This window comes from Mus caroli, unplaced genomic scaffold (genome assembly GCF_978045245.1).
Source record: "Mus caroli unplaced genomic scaffold, Mus_caroli_1 scaffold_20, whole genome shotgun sequence".
Classification (NCBI taxonomy): Eukaryota; Metazoa; Chordata; class Mammalia; order Rodentia; family Muridae; genus Mus; species Mus caroli.
Genome location: NW_028227275.1, coordinates 39701364 through 39728242, shown reverse-complemented (window position 1 = coordinate 39728242; position 26879 = coordinate 39701364). Strand labels below are relative to the sequence as shown.

Genomic DNA, 26879 nt, shown 5'->3' with positions numbered 1-26879 from the left:
GGATGACCTCTTAGGTTCTAACCTCTTATTTTTAATGCCCCTAATCCCTCCCTTGCCTTTTTCTAAATCAAATTCAACTTGGTTAGTCTACTTTTGTGTTTTGGCTGCAAGAATATGTTATAAATATAACACACATGATAACTTTTAATGCCTTCTAACCTTTTACAATGAAGTCCATTAAAAACTCTAGAGAAATTATTCAAATGGTATGGAATAGGCAGGACAAACGTCCGTCCGTCCTTCCTTCCTTCCTTCCTTCCTTCCTTCCTTCCTTCCTTCCTTCCTTCCTTCCTTCCTTCCTTCCTTCTCCCCCTTCCTCTCTCCCTCCCTCCCTCCCCCCCCTCTGTTTCTCTTTTCCTTTCTTCTACAGAGAGCAAACCATTCAAACATAAAGTGACAACTGAGATAGGCTTGGAACAGTGCCTATCCATAATTAGGAAAGTCAACCTACGTTATTAAGTGAGCACAGCATTTCAAAGTGCAGGATATCTGGCCCTATGTGTGGGACGCTCAAACAAGCATAAGTAACACTCATGAACACTTCACTTGGGCAACTAGAACACATATGTTATAAGTGCAGGGAGATCAACGTACTCAAAGTACATGTAAACACTTCAACACCTTATTTTTATTAGAAGTTATTCAACTGGCAGCACATGATCAGGACTAACTTGAGTCTCAACAGGATGGTGTTACATGACCCCTGCTATTCCTGCGTCCAGAATTACACTTACCTATATCACTGCATGGGAGTCTTAAGTTTAAATAAAAGCTGATGTTCAACATCAAAATGCACACCCTTCAAGAGGACAAGTGTGGGGTCTGCAAATCCTTTGGCAAGAGTCAAAACACACAGCCTAAACCAGTTGCCAGCCTCAGAGAGAAATGGGAGAGGGGCATCTGGCAGCTCATTTTGATATTTCTGATGTGCTAGAAATGCTGGACATGCAGACTAAAGCCAGGGGTTGGATTTACTCACCGATATCCCACAAAACAAATTCATTCTCATTCTCATTCTCATTCTCATTCTCATTCTCATTCTCATTCTCATTCTCATTCTCATTCTCATTCTCATTCTCTCTCTCTCTCTCTCTCTCTCTCTCTCTCTCTCTCTCTCTCTCTCTCTCTCTAAAAATAAAACAAAGTACAGCCTAAAATGTGCACCATCTTTAGATATAATGTATACACACCAGATCTAAAAGTGCTTCTACCAGGAAAATAGATCTGGACAAGTTACTGCTGAGTTAGCATGGAGAACAGAAGAACTGTGTGTTCTTAGATGTGAGAACTAACTACTGCTTAATGGGTTTCTCTGTTATAAGATACAATGGAAACTCACCTAAACCCTAGGAATGAAATAATACGTTAATAAAACCTGTTCCTGGTCCTTGATTGTTTATAGGAGGTGGAATTAATTAAGAAAAATGTAGTATTTAAGTAGAATCCACATCACTGTTTCCTAAAGCTCTGCCACATGGTTATGACCTGTTTTTAGTTCTAGTATGAGAAGGGACACTATATACGTTAGAAAAGCTAAAAGGCCCTCTTTTGTTTAATATTCCTTGATGTCTAGTACAGGTAAATCCTAGAAATATAAACATTAAATGGAATTTTTATATCCTTTTCACTATTCTAAGATTTTAAAAATCTTCAAGAATTACAATGACAATTTGGTAAATTAAAACAAACAAACAAACAAACAAACAAACAAACAGAGAGTTCTTTCAGTATACTGGCCTTGCAGAGCCTTATCCATAATTCTTTAAGGGACTTGCACTTGGCTTTTAAGTTCTAGCACATTGATAGGAGGGTGAACTGTACAGCAATGATTACGCATTGCGTTGGGTAGATTCAGCATTGCAAAGAACCCTGTCCCCTTGGTGCTACCAACTCCGGGGAATATAGTACTTCCCCTATTTATGAAAACTCCAGTCTACAGAGCAGCAACGTACACAGGGCTTGTTTCTCATCTAATAAAACAGAAGCAACTAGAACACCTCACAGCCAGGAATCAAGATGACTTAGAAGTACACAAAAAGAACACTATTTATGCCTTGCGGCTATGTGAATACTATCCCTAAGAGACTTTAAATCTTTAATACTCAACTGCTGCCAAACACTTTGAAGCATAGAACTATATTTGAAAAGCGCGTGGCATTCAGGTTCTGACATTCATCCCAAGAAGGAAAAGCATAACAATAACACACCCTGAAATGCAAATTTCACAAAGTGCAAATTTCCACAGACAATATCGATCTAGAAGCATGTTTTAAATCCAGTAAGTTCTCTCCTTTTCCAAGAGTGTTCTCTATATTTAATTTCCAAGCACAACCAATGATTTTTCCAATGTCCTTTCAATGTCTAGCTTGTGCCCTCTCATAAAAATCTGCTCATTGGTCCATACTGGAGTTTCCTAATTTTCTCAGTCATTAGCACAGAGTGTCTAACCACATAGGGAGATCTCCTCGTCCTGTATTTCCCTATATGGAAAGGTTTTACTTCACTATTGGAAGCGCATTGCCAGCTGTTAACAATGTCTTCTGTGCGAGCATAATGCAAATCTACAGAGCCCAACGGGAGGCACTGTCATGAAATTACAATGCTCCCAGACCGGAGTGGAGAAGCAGCGCACTCCCTTCAAACAATTTACCAAGTGAGCACTGGAAGGAGACACAGGAACAGAAGTCATCCAAAGAACACGGTACATTTTTGTAAATATACTTTCTGATTGGTCCCTGGGCACAAGGAAGATTGCAGAATCATGTCTTCCCAGGAGAATGTCGCAGCTGTCCAAGGTCCTTACACTGAGCTGGAGAACGGAACGACCTGCTTTCCACCCACATAAACCTCCTCAATATTTCGGTCGTCTCCTGAAATTAAAACCAAAGAATCATTTGTACTGTGCTTTTTGGGGGGTCAATGAGTGCCTTAGTGTCCTTTAGATTTTAAGAAAGAAAAAAAAAGCCTTTAAAAGAAGAAACACAAGCCCCCAAAGGTAGAAAATTTGTTCCTCCCAGATCATTTATAGCCTCGTGGAGATGACTTGATCAAGACATCCTAGCCTGTTGAGGATTGGGGTCTCCATTCTGTATCGGAGGCGAAAATCATAGGAAGCTCAATAATCTCCCGTCGCTGACCTTTCTGCTGAAGGGGCTGGCTGGCATTTCCAGGCCCGTGAGAGGACATACTATACACTCTCTCTACCCCCAGCATCACCCTCAGCACATTGACATGCGCAGCCTGCAGATGTGGCCTGACAAAGCTTACCATTGCCCAGTGCTGAGCTCACTCAATAGGAAGGTAGGCTCTCCTGATTCAATTATGTCTCAGGGAATGACGCTCTGATTGTGACTCCAGTTCTGTCCCAGGATAAGGAAGTTGTGGAACACAAGAGGAGCACAAGAAGACTTGACATCAAGCTCTATCTCTGCCTCTACATCCCAGCTCAAGACTAATACGTTCTTGGAATTATTAGGCATTGTGCCATAGCACGCAAGCTCAGTGCTGACTACTGTTTGTTTTTTAATGAATTAACACAAATTAACATGCATAGAGTTTAATATGTGCCACAAAGAGTCTTGAACAAAGAAAACATTGTATTTAGCCCAGAAACATAAATATACCTACCTAGATAAAGAAACTTCTGGATAACAGCCTAAAAATAGAAAATAGAGGTGGTAAGAAATAGTTTTTTGAACATTTAGAAATAAAATTTATGGATAAATGCTGTTGGCAAAGTCCAGAAATTGAAATTTATTTCTCCATGACAAAATTTACATTTTAATTAAGAATGGTGTTATCAAAAACAAATGAATAAATGAAAACCTAAGCCCAGGGCAAGCAAACTGCCATATCCAGGGATCCATCCCATAATCAGCTTCCAAACGCTGACACCATTGTATACACTAGCAAGATTTTGCTGAAAGGACCCTGATATAGCTGTCTCTTGTGAGACTATGCCGGGGCCTAGCAAACACAGAAGTGGATGCTCACAGTCAGCTATTGGATGGATCACAGGGTCCCCAATGGAGGAGCTAGAGAAAGTACCCAAGGAGCTAAAGGGATCTGCAACCCTATAGGTGGAACAACATTATGAACTAACCAGTACCCCGGAGCTCTTGACTCTAGCTGCATATGTATAGAAAGATGGCCTAGTTGGCCATCACTGGAAAGAGAGGCCCATTGGACTTGCAAACTTTATATGCCCCAGTACAGGGGAACGCCAGGGCCAAAAAGTGGGAGTGGGTGGGTAGGGGAGTTTGGGGTGGTGGTGTATGGGGGACTTTTGGGATAGCATTGGAAATATAGTGTATGGGGGACTTTTGGGATAGCATTGGAAATATAAATGAGGAAAATACCTAATAAAAATATTTTAAAAAATCAGTCTACCAGCTATTAAGAAGTGCTTACCCATTACTGGAGTTTGTTTGTTTGTTTGTTTGTTTGTTTATTGGTTTTTGAAACAGGGGCTCTCGACATAGTTCTAAAACCTGCTAAGTAGAGTAGGCTGGCCTCACACTTAGATCTGTCTGTCTTTGCCTCCATAGTGCTGGGATTAAAGGAGTGTGCTACCATACCCTGCTTATTCCTGGATTATTCTTGACAGTCAACCTTAAAATTGTCAGAGGCAAAGTATTACACAAAGCAAAGAAATCATTGCAAAAAGTGATGCAAGTGTGTCAAAATGTGTATTACAGAAGAAAAATGATGAAATACAAAGCATATTTCTCGGAAGTTTAATATAAGAATGAGAAGCAAAAGAATGAAAACCAGCAAAATAACCACGCTTGAAGACACTCTCCTACAATCAAAAGCAGGAAGGACATTTGGCATTCTCCTTCTCTCTGGAAGCAGGTCCTAACACCTAGGGGGAGTTTCTGGCCTTTCCCTCAGTCAAATCCTAGGATGTTCCTGTGGGCGCTTGTGAGAGTAAGCAGATGAGATGTGTTCTCCCTACCCCAGGATCATCCCTGTCTTTGTTTTACACTTGAGGTCTTGCTAAGGCTCCCAATTTAAAATCTTTATATCAGACCATTTCTCCACAGCTCTCCATTCTCCATCACACCCAGCAGAGGAACACTCGGGTTTATCGGGATCTTACTTCATTTATGATTTCTTCTTTTATAGAAAACTTATATCTGCATGCTTTTCTCTGGCTGATAGGGATATAGGGATTGCCAGTTTCAACCTGAACCAACAGAGGGACAGACAGTTTGTCTTCCCTGAAACAACAAAGGAGACAAACTTCACATAGTGAGACCTTGTCTAAAAAACATAAATAATCAAAAAATCCTAAGTCAAAAAAAAAAAAAAAAAGATTTAAAACCAGGGCTGGAGAGATGGCTCAGCAATTAAAGAGCACTGACTGCTCTTCCAGAGGACCTGAGCAACCATATGATGGTTCACAACCATCTGTAACGGGATCTAATACCCTCTTCTGTCATGTCTGAAGACAGCTACAATATACTCAAATACATAAAATAAATAAATCTTTTTTTAAAAAAGATTTTAAAACAACAAGCCAAACAACAATAAAATCCAGGGATTAATTTCTCACAAAAAAATAAATGAATACATCTTACTATGATTGGTTTAAAATAATCCCCCTTACTCCCCCCCCCAAAAAAAAAGCCATTTTGTTTAACTTTTACTTACCTCAGAAATATCACCAACAAAATCCCCATAAAACAGATCAATGGGAGAGTCTGATGCTCTGGGGTTGATCAAGAGGGCATCAAATTCCTTGCCAACTTCAAAGTTTCCAATCTCGCTATCAAGCCCCAGGGCTACAAACAGACAGAAGTGAACATCAGTCAAAACTACCACAGACTCCTTCCTGTGTCCTTGTTTACATAGACAGACTCTGCCAACATATAACTAGACCCTCCAAAATTAGCACCTTACTCGTGAAGCAGAAAAGTGCTCCCATCCCAACAGAACACAAGTTCTTTGCACAGACAACCAAGAAGAGGAAAGCAAATATCTCTGTTCATGCCGTGTCATTGTTCTGATGAGGTCTCCTCTTCAGCCCTGTCAGTGCGCTCCACTGAGCCTTCAAAGCAGGAAGCTTGATGTACCACCTACCTACTTCATCCCCCTCTTTTCCCCAACATTTCTAGATTTACCTTTATGTTCCATGAAATAGTTGGTCATATTTATTTTCATGACAGTAAACTGAACCTCAAATTAAAAATAAAAAAACTGCAAAATTTTCAATACAGATACACCCATCAAGAATTCTTTAGTTTAAATCTTCTGAATGGAAAACCAGATCCATTTCAAAGTTCAGAGACCCTGTAACTCAGGAGTCCCAGGTAACTTGAAAGGCACTCTGGTTGCCCAAGAAGAATGGTTTCCTAAGCTAGGACACAGGCCAATAAATGTCTTCAGGCTTCTCCCAGCTTACAGCTATAATTCATGTCCATGGTTTCTGGATGCCAAGAAAGAACATGTCTCATTTTTAAAATTTATTAAAGAACTGCAGGTGTCTAGTTTTATTACCAATGATGCTGTTTGATTGGCAGCTCCTTAAAGCCTGCATTCTGAGCAAGAGGTGCATTGAGATTGCATTCATGGTATACTATCCATTCCAAAATTTATGTCTGCTGCATCCTGTCACTTCCAGTGTATTTTATGGTAGGGAAGTATTGGGTAGATTTTTCTTTGCTTTTCTGGTATGGTGCATTATCTGACATGGAATATTTCTGTGCACAGGCATCCCAATAACATGGCAATTGTCAGAACGGCAAATTAGAAATCACACTTGTTCTTAAATCCTCTTTTTCACTGTCTGTAAAGAAAGGACTTTTTAACCTAAAGACATCTTAGTCAGAGAAGGCTGTGGAAATAAGAACTGTTAAAAGCAGCAAGGTGACTTCTGGGAGAGCCTGGTGTGAACCAAAACATGGACACTTTACTTTTACTGGTTACTCGCTACTTTTTGCCATTGACAAAGAAACAGCACCACACTTTGAGGTATTTTATTATTTGCTTGTTTGGGTTTTTGTTTTGGTTGGTTGGTTTTTGAGATATGGTTTCTCTGTGTAGTCCTGGCTGTCCTAAAACGTAATCTGTAGACCAAGCTGGTCTTGAACTCAGAGATCTGCTTGCCTCTGCCTCCCAGAGTGCTATGACTAAAGATGTAAGCCACCCACCACCACATAGTTTATACTATGAGCTTACAGTGACTATATTCAATATGAAATTGTGTGTGCTTAGTAGGCCAGAGGAGCTGACACAATTGTGAGGCCCAGAGGGTCTGAGGATATCTAAACTAAACAGGCGATTCCTCAGAAAACAGAGAGCTCAGAGGTGAGCTATGTGAGAAACATATGACAGCTTTTAGTGAACGTGAAATAGATATAAATCTAGATCTTTCCATAGACCAAACCAGGCTGGTCAGCAACTCAGATGGCTTCAGGAAATGCAATCCAGTAGCACTTGCAACTTGAGGAATGCTGGCTGTATGGGGTTGGCTAACAGAAAACGAGTGTAAAGGTTGTGGCAGAGCTGGGAAGTGTTGCACTTTAAACAGGAAGGACTTAACCCACTTCACTCAGGCTCCACTACAGACATAACCGAGGAAAAGGAAGTCCCGATCAGTAACCGGTCATCCAAACAACACTGATTTAAAGCTACCCTCTGGGTGAATGCTTTGGCAAGTTCCCACAGTGGCTTGATCAGAGACAGCAACCTAGCAGAGTGAAACACAGAGCCTAGGCTGAAGAACAGTGCTCCAGTTTAGTTCCACCTATTTTCATCAGTGGGTGGGCAGCAGATCACTGAGCTAAAGTATATAACGTATATATAATGGTGCTGCGGGGGCAGGACCACACTTAAGAATTTCAGAAATGAAATAGAGGGCCAAGGAAAATATAAAGGATGTAACTTTGATTTCTCTCCCTTGAAACATTCTTTTGGTGTTCATGATAGTCTAGAATATGCAAAGATGATGTTCCAGTTTTGATTTAGGGAATATATCATAAATGTACATAGATCTGTAAACGTATATCTAATGGCTCTAGAGCTGCCAGTGGTTTGAAGCTACCTTCATTATATCACATTTCTAGAATAAACCAAAGTGATTATTTCAACTGTAGTGGCACACGAGAGCTAAGGAAAGATGATGAATCACAGCTGTCAATCAGCTACACTGTTATTTCATTCTCCATTTAAAGACGCTTGAGTAATCAGTGCATGGATTAGGCAGGAATTTCTATGGGAAGACAGCATAATGAGGTTCAACACTGCACTCTGGATTAGTACTTTCTGAATGCAAACCATGGCACCCCACACCTTGGTTACTGTGTGGGTGAAATTATCGACAGTGGCAGTGAGGACTGAGTGGCAGCACACATCCAGGGCATTCATGAGACTGGCCCATGGAAAGAATACAATTATCTTGTCAATCACTTTTATTGATAGCATTATCATCCTAGAAAAGACATTACTTGACTCAATGGAAGAATAAATTATCTTAACTCATATGCATATGACTAATGTAAATATTCACTAAAAGAGTCAATATGACAATAGTGCATTAAACAGTTACCCACCAAAGACTGAATTCATTGAAAGAGTGGTTGCGGTACTACATAGCTATGAGTTGGGTATGTTATATGACATACATCAGTTGTGAATATAGGATTTGCTATGGTGCACCTCCACGCTATAGCCAAAGACACAGATGGACATGACCGTACATGATATGAGAGAAGATGAAGCTAGTCATTACCTTGGCTTCCTCCAAGAGTGGCTAGTCTGAAGACTTCTTTGAGGGTGAGGCTTTTCTCATTCACCTTATTAATTAAGAGGACATTGGAAACCATGACTGCTCTTCTGATGGCATCAAGCATGGAATAGGAGTAGCCACCAGCCACATCTATGGTAGGGAAGACAAAGCCCACATGGTAACTTTATTAAGGTGGATGGGACAACAGGTCTACATGTTCACTGTCACATCCCCACCACTCTGGTTTTTTATGACAAGCATTTCATCTTTCCATTTCTAAAACATTCTCATCTGTAAACATATTAACTGTGAACCAACATTTAAATGAATTCAAAATTTGTCATTTGCATAAAAGCAGAAAAGGATGCCACGTAGTGGAAGGAAAGGGATAGACAAGAAGGGGGCATGGGACAGGGGAACAAATGAGAACAAAGTAAGGGCAGTACAAATATCAAAATGATACACATATCAGAATGCTTATTACTTGGCATATCAAAACTTATTACTATGCATGATGCTTTTTAAAAACCACCTGTCATTAAAGTCAAATGTATTCTAAAATTAACTTCTAGGGCTGTTCAAACCATCACAAGACTTGTGGCTTAACACAACAGAAATTCCTTTTCTCACAGTTACTTTTGGAGGCCGGAAGTTTAAAATCCAAGTGCTGGCAGGGATGCCTGGGGGATCTGTTTGGTGGCAGAGTGTGTGTTGAGACTGTAAAAGGGCAGGGCTTTAGACCCCAGCACCACGACAAGTGCGAGCAAGGATCTCAGCCCTTCTGAAGGCCCAGGAAGTACCCTTTGTCCCTTCCAGCTTCCCATGGCTCATGGAAGTCTTGGCTTATGGCAATAACTCTAGTCTCTGTCCACGTTCCCATAATCTTCTTCCCTTGGGTCTTTGTGGCTTTCATTTTCTAACCCTTATAAGCATTAATCATTGAACTTAGGAGCTGCCCCAGTAGAGAATGAGTTCATCTTGCCAGCCTTACCTTAATTCTATCTACAAAAACCCTTAGTCCTAATATTGTCATAGATATAGATTTAGTAGACATCTTTTGAGGGTTACAACTCGACCCACTACAATAGCCACGTGGCTAATAACGAGAAATCTATCTATTTCTTGAACTCTCATGGAAATTGTTCAAATAAGGGGAAATAGCTGTGAAACAGTTTCAACGTGATTTAATATAAACTTACAGTTGGATACATTAAGAAAACATCTTAGTGTTACTCCAATCCAGGTGAAAACTTTAGAAAATTAAAAAGCCATTTTTTAAAACAATAATTCTCCAGGAAGCTTTAGAATGGACATATGGTTTGGAAACTTAGTACAATAGTTAATCAAAGCTGATACAGAAAGCTTTCCATTTTGGTTAGCATCACTGAATGAAAAATGAGAGTTTTGGTAACTTTGATTAAGTCCCTAAGGATAGTTAATTGAAACACTGCCTTTGGCAGGAACAAATGCATGTCATTAAATGAGTTGATACATCTCAAGTAAAATAGCATGTTTTATTAGAGAATACATTATAGAGCTAATCAAAGAACCACCATAGTTTAAATGTTCCTGTCAGTTCTGGTAGATGTGTATGGTTATTAGTGCCTATAAATATTGCAAAGATCAAACATAATTGGCTATTTAGTACCAGTTCTGGATTACAGCTCATTTTTATGTTCAACTGTCTTGTATGCTTTAAGTAAACTTACATGAAGATTTTTTTGTTTTGTTTTTTTGTAAAGTACTTTTTTTTTATCCAGGTCAGTCTTGCTAGGGGTTCATCTGGTACCCTGAAAAGGTTTATTACAGCTACTTAACTTATTAGTGTCTATTAATGCGAAATAATCAAGGCTGTGGTGACAGCCCAGCTCAGCCATGAAAGTACTTGCCAATGTAAGCATGAAAGCCTGAGTTTGATCCCCAAGTCCTATGTAAAAGGCGAGGTGTGTGGGCACACTGCAAAGGCAGAGACACACAGATCCCTGGAGCTTCCTGGACACTCATATAGATTAATTGGTAAGTCCCAGGTCCTATTCCAAGATCCTATAACAGCACCTAAGGAATGATAACTCTGGTCTCTATACAGACATGTGAACACTTGCGTGAGCATTAACTCACATGCACACACACACACACATGCACACACAAACACACATACGCAAGTATAAACACTTGGGCACACATAAATAAATAACAAGAACCCAGTAAGCCTTTTTGTGTATAATTATTTCAAGTTAATTAAAAAAGAAGTGAATTAATTATAAATTAAAAATGCAACTCTGAATATCCAATTGACACAAACCAGTCTTATGCTAAAAATCATCGCAATAACAACACCACGTTGACTTGAACAACCCTCAACACAAACACATAAGGTTTCTGCTATCAAGTCCAGTTTCGAGTCAAAAATATCAAGGTCCATGGACAAGGTAATGTGCTATTCAACCAAGGTATCAAGCCACACCAGCTGGTGTAATGTGGCAATTCGTATAACCTCTAACAACAGAGGCTCTCAAATATGAGGTTTTGGTCAAGTTCATCTTGGAAACTTTTTGTTAGACAGATGTTTCAGGTTTCTTCGTGAAGTTGCTGTCTCAGACTCAGTGAGGAATAAGTTCCAGAGTCTGTTTTTGACAATTACTTTTCAAGTTGATGGTTAAAAATTGTACACAGGCAGCTAGAGAGATAACTCAGTGGTTGATAGCACTGGCTGCAATTCCAGAGCACCTGGGTTCAAATCCCAGCACTACAGGATGGCTCACATCTGTAATTCTAGCTCCAGGGAAGCCAATGTCATCCTACATGGGCACCAGGCTCACACATGGTGTACAGACATACATGCAGGTGAAATACCCACACACTTTTTTAAAGTATGCATTTATGGTATACAATATGACATTGGGTTTTTGTTTTGTATTGTTTTTCAGTGATATGGTTGGAATTTGGGGCCTCAGGTATATTAGGCCAAAATTCTGCCATCTTAGCCCTTCCTACACCATTTTGGTATCTGGATGCATCATGGTGTGGCTCAGTCAGGCTATTTAATGTATACATTGGTTGTTCCCCCCAATGAGAACACTGAAAATGTCCTCTTAGCATGTTTTAAATGTATAGCATATTATTAGTTATGCTTTCCAAAATATACAACAGAACTTTCAGACTTTATTCTGCTGTCTAACTAAACTGTTGAAGTCTTTAACCAGTCAATCACACTGTATTAAAAGAACACAAGATAATCCTAACACGGTCCATTCTGTAAAGCACTTTCTTTAAAGGCCACTTGTAAAGTCATTTACTCAAATAGTTCCTCTTGAAGATAGCTGGGCTGCCTACCCACAGCCTACATTAGATTGCTTGAGGATACAGATGAATTATATTTAATTATTTATTTACTTAGTCATTTAGTTGTAATTCTTTGTATTCTACTCCCTGCATGAAAGTCTAATTTACTTGGCATGGTCAGAGCTCCAGATAACACAGCCCTGACTTTGAACACTGGTTGTGCTATACTCTTAGCTATAGACTAATGGGTGAGCCAGCACCTTTTCTGGATCTTCAGTGACTCGTCAGTAAAACTGAAGAAACACTTTTCATTTGGGAATTAAATGAAATGATAGCTGTACAGGAAAAAAAATCAGCTGCTTTTACTAAAGTATTGAATAAGACTATAAGAGTGTAATAATCTGGGAATAATATACATTAAGTGTTCAACTATTTTGTCTCATATTTCCTTCTTATGGCTAAAATAAAGGTGCTAAATGTAAGGGTAGAAAAAAAATGTTTACTGTATGGTCTGGAAATATGCGAAAACTAACTACACTCCATTATATGGAGATAGATGTTCAAATGAATGTAGGGTAAGAAAACACAGTGATGTGAACATAGAAGATCTAAGTAATATTAAAAATATTTTACAAAATATTATAGAAAAGGGTATGGCAGACCACACCTTTAATCCCACAAGAGGCAGAGGCAGGCAGATCTGAGTTTGAGGCCAGTATGGTCTACATGGTGAGTTTCAGAACAGCCAGGTCTATATAGAAAGAGACCCTGTCTCAATAGCATGTGTGTGTGTGTGTGTATTTAATAGAAAGCAGTATTTTTATTAAAAATAAACTCCAAAGGAAGTATGAGATTAAAAAACAGTGGCATGTAATTTTCTGGAAAATTTTAGAGACATGCTTTGTTAGCTTGTTAATTAAATGGTTCTACATTCTTTGGGTTGACAATGTAATGTTAGTAACAGGAACATCTAAACAAAAGGCAGTATTATACAACACTAGCCACACAGATCATGGTATTTTGACAGGGTAAGGGATTGTTAATTCTAGGTATCAACTTGAGTAGTTTAAGAAATGCCTAGAGGATAGGTGAACCATTGTTTTGGGATTTGCTTATAAGGGCAGGGAGGACCTGTCCAGACATTATGTCATCACTTTGGGGCCTACAGAATACAGAAAAATGTAAATTCATCTCTCCTCATAGAACTGGAAAATACTCTTCTATTGTCACCTGATGTCAGAACTCCAGGCAGAAGAAAGAAAAGAGGCATATAAACAAAAATATTAATGGCAAACTGTGTTTAGTTTAGGAATAGGGAGAGTAGAAGTGGTAAGCCCACTTTGAACAGTCAAGGAAGGCCTTTATCTGAGACTAACACATGAGAAGTCATTTGCAAAATGTGTGTTTAGGTAAACAAAACCCAAGGACTTTTGGAATAAAGGATTGTAATTCATATAGTATGCCCAGACAAGAGACACATTGCAAGATGATGCTGGGAACCACATAGTGTTGCAGGCATGGTGACAACCCTAAACATTCCAAATCCCCCAGAAGAGTGGCAGGCACAGAGGGTGAAATGACCAGACTATTGTGGTTCTTTCAAGAAGAGAAAACTTATCAGAAGGGCCAAGGGTAAGCTGGAGACCATTAGGGCCAGCATTCCAGTAGGAAAAAAAAATGGCAGTGTGTGGCTTGTGGTAGAGACCAGCATGGAAAAAAAGGAATTTCAGATGTTAGGAAGGTGTCACAAGACTGGACATTGTGCTGTCTTGGACATGAGGGAGAGAGGACAAAGATGGTCAGAAGATAATATCATGAATTCCTTGACTAGGAGACTTCTTACCAGAGTTAGGACTAAATGTTATTTGGGGGTGGAGGAAGATAATTTAATTTGAGGTTCCCAAGAGGAGGGAGAGTACTCGAAACTGAAAATCCAGGTTTCAAAGAAGGGGTGTGATGCACATAAAACCTGAGAAGCATATGAGGCCATGGTGAAGACAAAAACCTTTAAGAAAAAAACTCAAAGTACAAAGAAGCGATTGACTTGTTGAGCCTTGAAGGCAGCTTTTCTGAATAGCCAGGAAGAAAAGGGCAAGCCTTTAGAGAAGGCTTCCCTGGTCAGTCACAGGGAAGAAGGTTTTTTGTTTTTTTTTTTAAAAAAATGGAATTTTGCTGACTCCCTTGTAAGCTATTGAGACCAGGAGAAGTGTCAACCACAGCAGGACACAGAGGCATCCAGAGTCACGACAAAATGGCATCATTTGAGAGGCGGCAAAGAGGTCATGGTTGCAGCTATCCACAGCAAAAAGAGCAAAATGGCTGCCTTGCTGGCTGAGCAAGAATCAGGACTGTAGTGGGGGGGGGGGGGGAGGAAGAGCAGGAGCCTTGTGGATGCCCACACTCAATAAAGTTTTGCTGTGAAGAAAGGCAGCAAGGCTAGAGAGATAGCTCAAAGGTTAAGAGCACTGGCTGGTCTTCTAGAGGTCCTGAGTTCAATTCCCAGCAACCTCATGGTGCTCATAACCACTTATAATGAGATCTGGTGTTCTCTTCTGGCATGCAGGCATACATGCAAGTAGAATACTGTATACGTAATAAATCTTAAAAAAGAAGGAAGAGGGAAGGAGGAAAGAAGGGAGGGAGAGAGGGAGGGAGGAAGGCAGGCAGCAACATGGGGCAGGAAGCAGGTGGGGTGTCTAGGTAAGAGAAAAGTTACAGGATATGACCTAAAAGAGTCAGGAGATATTTTAGATGCTTGAGTATTGGTAGGAATGGTTTAGTAGAAATGACATATTGAATAGGCAAGAATGTGTGTAAAGACTTATTTTTTACCTCTGTAATGATTTACAAGAAGAACCTACAAGCTGGGAGTAAGGAGGGGTTGAGCTGCAGTAGACAGTTTCAGGAGACAACCTGTCTTGGTTTAAGGAAACAGAACTTAATAGAAAGTTATGATCCCTGTCATCAGTGTTAAGGGCAGCTTGGATTTGAGCACAAAATTTCCCATGAAAACCACTGGTCTCTCCAGCAACTTCTAAACACCCAGCTGCGGGCATAGGAAAGGGAACTGTTGAGGTAACCTAGGGGTGAGCTTTTGCTCAGTGAACACAGACAATGAGGACATGACCCTTTTCCTCTGACTATGTTGCCTCATCCAGCCTTGATGTGACCGTATGTGCCTGGTCTTACTGCAGCCTGTTATGTCATGTTTGGATGATGTCCCTGGGAGGCCTGCTCTTTTCTAATGGGAGTTGGGGAGGGGGGTAGATCTGGGAGAGAGGAGAGGTGGTGGGGAGAGACTGCACAGGAGGGGAAGGAAGAAAAACTACAGTCAGGGTGTAATATATGAGAGAAGAAGAGAAAGAAAAAAGGGGGAAGAAGAGAAGAGAAGAGAAGAGAAGAGAAGAGAAGAGAAGAGAAGAGAAGAGAAGAGAAGAGAAGAGAAGAGAAGAGAAGAGAAGAGAAGAGAAGAGAAGAGAAGAGAAGAGAAGCTGAGTACCTATGAAGAGGAGGGAACTAGTGTGATCATATCTGCTGGCATCCAAGAGGGCTGCATTAGGAAGGCAGGAAGGACTCAGAAAGTAAGGCATTACTAGACCAAAGTTCTCAAGAAGACCAAAGGTTGTTGCTTGGGAGAATGTTTTCTTTAGGTTTCTATTTACTGTGATAAAGACCATGACCACAGCACCTTGGGGAGGAGAGATTATTTGGCTCACAGCTCACAGTCCATTATCAAGGGAAGCCAAGGCAGGGTATCTCAGGGCGGGACCTAGAAGCAGGAACTAACAGAATCATGATGGAATGCTGCTTACTGGCTTGCTCAGTTTTCTTTTTTATACAACCCCAGACCACCTGACACAGTGATCTGAGCCCTCCCACATCAATCATTAATCTAGAAAATGCCTCACCCACCTCTCCACAGGCCACTCTCATGGATGCAGTTTCTCAGTTGAAGTTCCCTTTTCCCAGACTACTCTAAGGTGTGCCAATTTGAGAAAATCTAACCAGCACGGAGGGTGGTAGCACTGTCAGGTGAGGGTGGGGAGACAGCCTAGGGAAGTGGAAGAGTGGCTGTAGGTGCACTCTTTGTTTTGATGAGTTTGTACATCGTGCCATATCTATTTTTTCTATGCACTTAAACTTCTCCTTCAGGTTATGGCTTGGTGGTATTTACTATTTATTTTGCCCTTTTCTTCATATTTTAGAGGAGAGGATTGCTATTTTTCATAATTCTTCAAGTAGTTTTCTTTATACAGGGTAAGCATTTGAGATCAAAATTCTGAAATCTCAAATGTAGGTTACAACACACTAGAAAATTCTGCATCTGCTATCATGTGACACAGGTGTGCTAAAAAGACACAATAAAATTGCCCCAGTCTATGTACATGAGCTATCTATAAGACATAAATGAATTTCAAGTGAAGATCTGTGTTCATTCCTCCAAATATTTCTTCCTCACTCCGCATCACTTAATTTTTTATGATAACACATTAAAGATATACACATAATATAAGGCATATAAAACCAAAACATGAGAATCTGATGCTGTTTCAAAAACAATGAATGTGTGTTTCCACCAAATGAAACTATTCTTGACTTATCATCACTTGCTTTTTAAAAATAAATATACTTTTAACATTTTTAGCATATTTTCTTTACAATTTCTAAAATAATTTATCGTTTCTATATTGCTCTTAAACCAATATACTTCTCTGGATTCCGCAACACTGCCACTGTTCTCAGTTTTAACTTTAGCAGAGTGTCACCAGCTCTGGTCACCCTCCCTTTGTTATTACTATTAACACATATTAATTATACAAATGAACAGATTCAACATAGCAATTCTATATGTGCATATACCGAGTCAATCTCTGATCAGGTTTCCTCTCCCTTCTTCTACCATCATTCCCGACCTCAGGACCCCTCTCCCAGACTCACATAGTCCATTTTCTGCATTCAGGCAATCTGCTTTATTTTTTTTCTTTGTTGCTTTGTTGGTTTCCAGATGTGGGAAAGCATGCGAGTGTGCCTTCCTATAACTTGTTACATGGCTGATGACAGCTCCCCAAGACTTCCTCATGTGAACTAACATCCCTATGTATTTACCCTTCATTTTGACTCAGCCCTAATGATAGAGACTTTCAAGTAATTATTTTCAAAAGGGGTCATAAGGAGAATATTTTCTAAGTCTTTATATAGCTGAGGAGTTTGTTGCTTTTATACATGAAGGAGAGATGTCCACATGTAGAAATAGTATTTTTGTTTAATAATTCTTTTGCTTTTAAACTCTTTCTTGTGTTTGGTATCATCTTTACTACTACCAACAAAAACAAACACCTGAAAGGAAACTGGCTTTTTGGTGGTGGTGGTGGTAACTTTTTATTCCCTGGCTCAATGTTTTGGGAACATTTTTGTTTTTCTAGAAATTAAAATATTTTGCCACAACATGTTCAGTTACAATTTAATACATGGGGGTGTATGTTCTCCCTATATTTTTATTTTTCAAGCTCTGATTATGACCTATTGCTTCTATGCCTGCTGTTTATCAGCTAGGAACACCTGTCTCCGTCCCATGCCTCCAGCTCCAAGCCTGTGCTTGGTTTCTACTCTCCACATTATCCTGTAACGCTAATGTGTTCCTGCTCACTTTTATTCTCTATACCTCATACTAAATTTTCAGCAAGAGTAATTTAATTTCTTCTTTTTAAAAAAAAATATTTTATTTTTCTTTTTTTTTTAATTAGGTAATTTCCTCAATTACATTTCCAATGCTATCCAAAAAGTCCCCAATACACTCCCCCCTCCAGTCCCCCACCCACCCACCCCCACCCCTTGGCCCTGGCATTCCCCTGTACTGGGGCATATAAAGTTGGCAAGTCCAATGGGCCTCTCTTTCCAGTGATGGCCTACTAGGCCATCTTTTGATACAAATGCAGCTAGAGTCAAGAGCTCTGGGGTACTGGTTAGTTCATAATAATGATCCACCTATGGGGTTGCAGTTCCCTTTAGCTCCTTGGGTATTTTCTCTAGCTCCTCCATTGGGAGCCCTGTGATCCATCCAATAGCTGACTGTGAGCATCCACTTCTGTGTTTGCTAGGCCCCGGCATTGTCTCACAAGAGACAGCTATATCTGGGTCCTTTCAGCAAAATCTTGCTAGTGTATGCAATGGTGTCAGCGTTTGGAAGCTGATTATGGGATGGATCCCTGGATATGACAGTCTTTAGATGGTCCATCCTTTCTTCACAGCTCCAAACTTATTTTTCAAATTATGTACCCATGTGTGAGTTAGGGGACATGAGAGCAAATGCTTGTGATGGCCAAAAGAAGGTGTTAGAGCCCCTGCAGTTGAAACAGACACTTGTGAGCTGTCAGACATGGGTGCCCAGTTTCTAAACAATAAACAGGGATAACAGCTTCTGTGGGGGTTAGGGGGTAATGACTTCAAAGCTCCTCCCCATTTGGTTGATGGTTATTATTAAGACACCCATCTCTAATAAAGCTAATAAGGCTCAGGACCCGATACCTAGAAATCAGTTCTATTAGAATGGAACTCATCATTTCAGCTCCAGATGGAGGCTGCTTACCTGTCCCCAGTCCTATCTTCACTTTATGCTTCAGGACCTCTAGCACGTTCAATAAGCCACTGCTCAGCCTGGAGAGAAAGAAGATGGGAGAACAAGAAGATCTAGGTGATCTGACAGCAGAAGAGCACTGCCAATAAAGATGGTGACATCAATAAAAACGGATTCTCATCCTCATTACCCCTAAGGTCAACAGTCAGTCAGACCATGGCACGAAGATGGTGGAGTAGAAAAGACCATAAAAAGTTGCTTCCTGGCCTGAGGTCACTTCAGGGAGGGAAATTTTACATGGGAAATGGTGACCAAGTAAACATTGGAGTTAGTCTTATAGTAATTATGTTCAGTCTAATAGAGCTATCGGCTTTCTAGCCAACTTCTCCTTCTATGGTGGAAAACACAAATTATAGAGCATCATCTTGCTTCTATGTCCAGAGCAATGAATTACCCAAATGAGAAGCAATTTGTATTATGGTACACACACACACACACACACACACACACACACACACACACAATACCCTGGTGTGTGAAACACTTGGCTTCAGAAACAGCTGCAAGAGGTAGAGCATTTCTCTGTCCTCCTTTCCCCCATAGAAATCAGAATTTCTTGTGGTATAAACAAGCACTCAATGTTAAATGCTTCTTTAGCATGCATAGGGACCTAGATTCATCCCCAACAATAACAACAAAACAACTACAATTTCTAACAACTAAATCATTCTAATCTTCCATCCTTATGTCTTATGCTGGTCAGGAAATGGTTCTCAGATTAAACTTTGTCTTACAATACTATGCCTCTATTTTGGAAGAGATCCTGCCCCATTCACAGAAGGTAAACAGTATGATACAGGACCAAGAAGAACTGAAAATGTCTTCCCCAGTATCCCATCTTGATAAGTTGGCATTAGATCAAAACCTCTTTGTCCAGTTACATTTTGGTGTATTTGCCATGCTCCATTACATCAAAGCATAAAGATGGGGGAGAGTTCTCTGTCTCCACTGGTATTCACTTAATGGTCCTGTGCACATAAAACATTGAGTAGGCACATTTTCTAGGCTTTCTTTCATCAATCAGTCTTCTTTTAGAAGATTGATGATGACTTGATAGGTAAGAGAAGGTAAACTCCCCTCATGTTTCTCTTTCCCTGTGCTTACAAGGTCAAAGACGTTACAACTAAAGAGGATGAAAGCAACTAAGTTGGAATCTAATAGTTTAAACACTGCTTTGAAAGGATAGAAGCAACTAGGAGAGACGGGGTTCCTGGTGTGAATTTTGAACCAAAATCACCTTCATCCCGTTAGACCAAAGAAAAGACAAAGGAAGTGTCATTAGAAGTCCAAGAAGATATGGTGGGTCAAATGGCTCTGCCCCTGGATGTACTGAATTATAATTTCCAAAGCCCCAATGTGCAAAAGGAAAACCCAAAACTCCCAAAGATCATCATTTATTTGAAATGCTGGGTCATGTTTTAATTTAGAGAGTAGTTTATAGTTCAAGCAAGGGATGTTACATTCTTGTCCCTAGGTTGTAATTAAGGTCACTGAGTCATGTGTATTTACTTTCTGTTTGAAAACTCAGGATTTTGTGAGACCGTCAACTCTAGAAAAGTGCCTCAATGTCCTCAGGAGCCCTCCCTCCACCTCCGCCGACACATACGCCTGTGTCATTCACAAAGTTGCTAAGCAAGTCGTTAAGCTTGCTAGCACCTCTAGCTCTGCGCTATGGTGCTCTACCCACTGCTGGAGGCTGTTCTGTTCTTGTTGGGAGAAGCTCAGAAGTTCCAGGGAAATGGTGTTCATCCATAGTCACCCCAGCCCTCTGTGGCTGCTGACTGTTACTGCTCCAGAGCCTTCACTTCTTGAGATAGACAACTGACAGTTATTCGAGTTCCCTAGAATTAGACTTCAGGAACCTACTATGGTCACTGGTTTAATGCTACTGACTTCTTCCCTGTGTGTCAGACTCCCCAACAGTACTCTTTAAGATCAATAGCCCCCCCAATACACTATTTGTATAAGTTTCTAACTCAGAACCTATGACTAGAATAATGTTATGCACGAGTTCCCTAAACATAAATACAATATTTTTATGTCTATGGGCTGCTTGTTTGTTTGTTTGTTTTGCTGGAGTTACAAGCCACAACTTTCAACTGACTCACTCATAAATATAACCCTTGAGAAGGTTAAGAACATATTACAAATAAAGCTTTCATCTTCTGGGGAACAAAATAAGGTGAAGTCCTTCCCAGCTTCTCCTATGTGAGCTACATCTCACTACACTCATGACAAAGCTGTAACTCTTTCGTAAACTCTACAGTAGACTACCTCCCAGGGACATGCATTCTTTCAGTGTGTTCTAAGCTGTAAAACCTGAATGCTATGTGTTTTAAACTCTGTAGATTCTACTTTCTATAGCTGCAAAAATGTGTGCACGTATGTGTGTGTGTGTGTATGTGTGTGTGTGTAAATGTAGAGATTTCCAGAGATGTGGTACTCTTTAAATGTATACTCTGCAACAATGCCCTCTCCCACATGCCTTCTTTCTTCACCTTAGAACAGGTGAACACCCATCTACTTGGTTCCTTTCTCTCTCAAACCAAGTATAGAAACACATCCAAAGAATGGATAACGGAGAAACTAGAAAATGCCATCCTACGATGCACATCAACAATCTGCCAAGCAATTATTGTCTACTTACGACAGATTAGAGTTGGGACAATGGGCAATGGATGCTCCTCGTTCGTTGAAGATGTTAAGCTCTTCTTCAGAAAGGTAGCAGCCATGTGCCATCACTGTCTAGAGAGAAGCAGATCCTGCATGGAGTTTACTACTAAAAATGATCGCACTAATACTCATGACTAGATACTGCAAGAAGACACAGAAGCAATCACCTTTACAAGGACAGTTGCTACTGCTTGAAGGGACAAAAATCCCTGCATCCAAATATTCATTTTAGGCTTCAACAAATTTGTATGTCTTAACTATTGATTGATTGATTGATTGATTGATTGATTGATTGATTGTAGTGTTGGTGATCAACCCAGTACTCTATCATTGAGCTCCGTCCTAGCCCTAGCTCTTGCTTTTGATTCTTTTTGCTCATTTACAACACAGGAAAAGGTCGGCCAGCTCATTCATGACCTGGAAAATTCAGTCAGATTGAACACATTATGATTTTATCATCTCTACTGTAGAAAAATTTCTGGCTGCTTTCTTTTCTAAATCGATATGATGTGCTTCCAGTAGGCTGATACTTGTTGATATTTGAGTCAGAACTTTCTAAAAGTACATGGAAGCTATAAATATGATTTTGTAAAGAACTATGGGTTAACTGTTGTGGATGCTTTGTTTTGGAGACAATGTCTCTTGATAGAGCTAAGGCTGGCCTTGAATTTACTATAGAGGCCAAGTTGGCCTCACACTCATAGTCTTCCTGCCTGAGGTTCTGGGTTGCTGGCATTGCTGGCACTGCTGGCATGACTCACCAAATCTGAGAGAAGTATTCTTTATTGTGGTTACTAGTTTCAATATAGATAGCAATGGCTCTTGACATGGACCATTGGTGCATAAAATTGGGCTATGTCATATCATAACAGCTTTCAGTTAAGGAGGTAAAACTTATTTAAGAAAGCAGGTGCCACACGTTTGAGACCTCTTTAAACTTTCATCTTGCCAAGTCTTGCGGGTTCAAGTAACAATTCTCTGAAAGTTTTTGTTTTACAATAATATAAGACTTATACCCAATTGCTTTCTCCTTTGGGAGGCACAGTTCAATTATTAAAATAAAACTTTTTGAACCTCTGTGCAAATAAAACTAACATGAAAATATAAGGTTAATTTATTAATCATATGGTAATATATGTAAAGGAGGATGAACTTTCCCATGTAAATTTACATTATTTATGCAAATTATTAACCTTTCAAGTCACTTGCATTCCTATCTCCTTTTGTGTAGTCACTAAGAAATTACTTGCTGCAATAAACTCTCTAGGCAGTGTGTTCATGGAAGGGCAGAGCCAAAGGTTATATTGCTCTAATGAGGTCTCTTGCTACTCATATTAATTTTAATTAATTATAGGATAATACATTCTCATTTTTAATTTCTTTCTTTATTTCATCCTTGACCAAGGAATCATTGAGTAGAGTGTTGTTCAGTTTCCACATGAATGTTGGCTTTCTATTATTTATGTTGTTACTGAAGATCGGCCTTAGTCTGTGGTGATCAGATAGGATGCATGGGATACATTCTCATTTTTATAAATCCCAGAGTTTAAAAAAAAAAAACAAAAACTACTTTTGACAGTCACTGTGTATCTCTGGACAGTTTTTCTGTGTGAAAACACACCAACACATATGCACATGTGCATCTGACTATACTGAACATTCTTGAGCGGAAACATGTAAGCTTTGCTCTTGGTGAATGCTGGATAGAATTCTAATCATGTACATTTTATGATTTGTACTGGTTCCTTGAGGATATTCATTTTCAAACTTTCCTGTGCTATCATCGCACCTATTTCTTTCATATCTTCAAAGAATTAACCCTGAAAATGGATGTGCTGACTTAAGGAGAGCACACTGACGAGCTGTGAAACCGTCATAGGGCCATTCTTACCATCCAATGACAAACTTAGATTTAATGACAGAGATGAAACTTCCGGCCCAGATTAACTGCATACACATACAAACAGTGCACACATGCATAGAAAGAGCAACACATACCATGCACACACATATATAGATATGCATATATACACATATAAGTTGGTAGGCAGGTAGAGATAGGGATAGGGAAAGGGGTAGGGATAGAAATGAATGATACACATGATGCACATACATATATCTGCAGACATTTCACACACAGAGAGATGCACACACACTGGATCTACTCTAGCTCAGAAAATGGACGCAGGCTGCTGAACAGGGATTACTTCTGAGATTTTAAAACTTAAAAGGCACAGCCTACTTTACGTAGCTTATTACGTAGCTTATATCACAATCCTGAACTTACCTTGTTTGTCAGAAGATTGTTTTTATCATAGACATCTGTGTAGTTTTTGTAACTAGGGTATAAGCTTTTCACGGCTTCAATTTCTTCACGATTTTCACTTATATGGCTCTGCAAACAAAGAAATACCGTTTTCATTTTTATCTCTATAAAATATTTAACATTGCACCTCCCATCTCAACATGCTGTTGCTAGTGTCTGCTCGATGCTCTTGTTGATGGGAGAGACTATGGATGAAAGCATTAAAGTCTGTCCTTGAGTTTCATTTTAAATGATTACACGCATCCTGTATGACAATATATATGATAAAGCAACTGAATAGCCTTACCATGGCTCTGTGTGTGTATATGTGTGTGTGTGTGTGTGTGTGTGATCTTTCAAGACAACTAAACTTTCCCTCAAGTCTTAGAACTAGTCTATAGCAAGAGTAAACATAGGTGCTGGTATTCTTTAAGGGTACCCAGTCTCTTACTTGTAGCAGCCTGCCTAGAAAAGATCAATGACCATCAGAGGATAAATCTAGAGTTCGTCCAAAAGAAAAGCAAAATTTGAACGAAGAGAGCTGAATTCTGGGCCTGGTTATATGACTTTGGGCAAGTAAGTTCTTTTCTTTAAGCTTCTACTTCTCACCGCTAGTTAAGCGATTTTCCATCTCTTGAGTTGAAGATATGTTAGTCATATTTCACGTGTGAAATTTTACAGAACCCAGTGCATTGGAGGCAGAAGGAGGACTTGGCTCAGGGCCTGTCCTCAGTCTGCCTCCTTTCTTCACCTTCTGAATGAGGCTCTTGCAGGAAACAACTGTAAAAATGACAGAACTGGGTGACCCTGCCTTCCTCAGGAAGGAACTTATGGGAATGCACACACAAACCAAGTGAGCCCGAGGAAGCCACACCTGTCATGAGGGCACCTGAAACCCGAGGGGACACAAAGTGTCTTCCACTAGAGCAGCCACCCCAGTCTCTAAAAAGAACGTTTCAGACTAGTAGGTAATGACAGCCTATCAATGAAACAGTTTGTGAGCCAATGATCATTTCCCAGACAACTCTACCATGCCTCATTTTCTGTACTAAGAAGAGACATAGCAAGATGAATAAGAATAGACTTTTTACAAGTCCTTTTCATTTTGTTTTCCTGTATCTTTAAATATTATTTGCATTCTCTCTCTCTCTCTCTCTCTCTCTCTCTCTCTCTCTCTCTCTCTCTCTCTCTCTCTCTCTCTCTGTCTCTCAATAAAAACATTCTGTTTTCAATGTGGAAATACTATCCAAATTTGGAATTTTGTCACCAGAGAATAATTGTTGGACACTGAATCCAAAGTTCAAATATCAGAAGCCATAAACAATAATCATTGGGAAGACACACTGATGGGTCCTATGAACATTCATTTTAAAAATAAATAAATTAAAGTTAAGGAATCAATATGTTGCCTTCACCCCAGCTTTCTCCTCCTTCCCTGTAATACTGTCAGCTCAGAAAGAGAGGAGATTTTACTGCAGTGTGTAATTAAGTGTGAGTGGGGGAGGGGAACTCCTAATTTTAACCCAGCTGTGAGATTTTTTTAAAAAGCATTTTATTGCTAAATTGCAACAACTTAATGATAAAGGAAGATACACTTTTTGTTCCTGGTTTTAAATTAAGAAACTCAGAACAAAAGGATTTTTAACTCACTTCTGTAAGGTAGAAATTAAGTTCTTTTTACTTTTCAAATAATAATTGGTTCCTCTGCAAATGAAGGTTCTAGAACACCAGGAAAGCATCAAATAAAAGCAGGAAGGGAATGTATTAAGTGCATTTTACCAAGAATGGGTAGCCTGACATTGATCTTGCTATTCTTTATAAAGTTGTCTTGGCCTGTCTCAGACTGATCAGCAAATATTAAGGATGAAAACAACTTCAGACCTCTGACCTGCAAAACTGACCAAATGGGTTAGTTGACATTAGTCAAGGTACCTCCTGGTGACATCTGTCAGTCAGGTCACCTCCTGCCCTGAAATTCTTTGACTCTAGAAGATCTCAGTAGAACTACATGTTGCTAGAGATGACCTGAGGGTACCAAGACGTGCAGGTATAGCCCGAGGCACAAACCAAAGACAAATGCCTACCTGGATGTACAGATCATGGGTCTTGGCGATGTTGCCAAGTTCACTCATCAGAGTCTCCGTGCAAGAAAGGACAAAGCGTGGGGTCACTATGGGTTTCACCCTTGGATACTGGAAATCATAAAAGAAATGGGTGAGGAAAATATGAAGATTATGAACACATAGCACATTCCACAAACAATCTGATTTTACAAGTTTTGATATGGATGAAAATCCCCAGTTTCTAGTCCACAGAAGTTCTGGGTTCCAAAAACAGCTCGTCTTTGAGGCGAGCACAGTCTTCAGCATCAAGTCTATAGAATAAAGTTCTATGTCTAACTATAAGCATTCTCATCATTACATTGGTGGGGATAGCTCATGTGAGGTGGCAGCTTATTTCCCTGACTTCATCTTGAGGAGGTATGCTGGCTGCATCCTCACTCAGAGCTCCTTGGTAACCTCATGGCTGGCAGGCAGGATACTACTAGGAAGGTAGTGATAGATAGGATCTAAAAGCATCACCCCTAACTTGCCCAGAGTTAAATTGGAAGAAATTCTGAAGATCCCTATGGTTTCCAGTGTGACAGTGGGAAGTCATAAAGGAAAGAAGGGCTAGGCTTAATTTAACCTATGAATCTATCTTCTGAAGCCATAAACCAGTTTTTACACTGGATTTGGAGGCAAGAAATAGCACTGTCTTGACAGGCCGAAGAATGCCAGGCAAAGCAGATGCCTGGCTGAGTATGCACGGCCCTGTGTTGTGCCACAGGACTATGTCTGAGCATAGCCTGTTTTTCAATCCATACTGGAGACTAGTAGCAGACAGAACCAATGGAGAAGGGGCCATCAAACGGGCCCCCAATGCTCTCATGTCACCAATCTTCTTGGATCAGGAAGCCCTTCATCTACAGAGACCAATGTTACAAAACTAAAGGACCCTAGACCAGGAAGGGAAAATGGAGTGGGCCTGGGAAGGCTGAGTTGAGAGGGTGACTCTTGAGAACACTGACTGGATCACCATCCCTTAAAAAACAGTTTGTATCTTAAATGTCTCCCAAACTCATGTGGGGAAAGTATCTTGGCTGAGAGTGCTATTGGGAGATGACAGAACCTTTGTGAGGTAGAGCCAACTAGGAAGAAATAAGCTGTGGTTTCTGGGCAGCCATAAAGTGAGCAGCTTCCCTCTGCCTAGAA

General features: G+C 40.0%; 1 protein-coding gene across 2 annotated transcripts in view; it reads right to left on the bottom strand.

Moving 5' to 3' along the window:
• Positions 1 to 323: 323 nt before the first annotated feature.
• The window catches only part of Gda (guanine deaminase), a 92066-nt gene continuing 65510 nt past the window's right edge, over positions 324 to 26879 (bottom strand). Inside the window, exons 7-14 of one of the 2 annotated variants that reach the window (XM_029472743.2) lie at positions 25710 to 25817; positions 23608 to 23715; positions 21295 to 21392; positions 18600 to 18667; positions 8735 to 8881; positions 5656 to 5786; positions 3628 to 3655; positions 324 to 2870 (exon numbers count right to left, since the gene is read on the bottom strand). In XM_029472743.2, the coding sequence (XP_029328603.1) occupies positions 2800 to 2870; positions 3628 to 3655; positions 5656 to 5786; positions 8735 to 8881; positions 18600 to 18667; positions 21295 to 21392; positions 23608 to 23715; positions 25710 to 25817 (759 nt within the window). In that variant the 3' untranslated portion in view covers positions 324 to 2799. The remainder of the gene's footprint in view (positions 2871 to 3627; positions 3656 to 5655; positions 5787 to 8734; positions 8882 to 18599; positions 18668 to 21294; positions 21393 to 23607; positions 23716 to 25709; positions 25818 to 26879) is intronic. The other variant, XM_021151664.3, reaches the window with a different exon arrangement.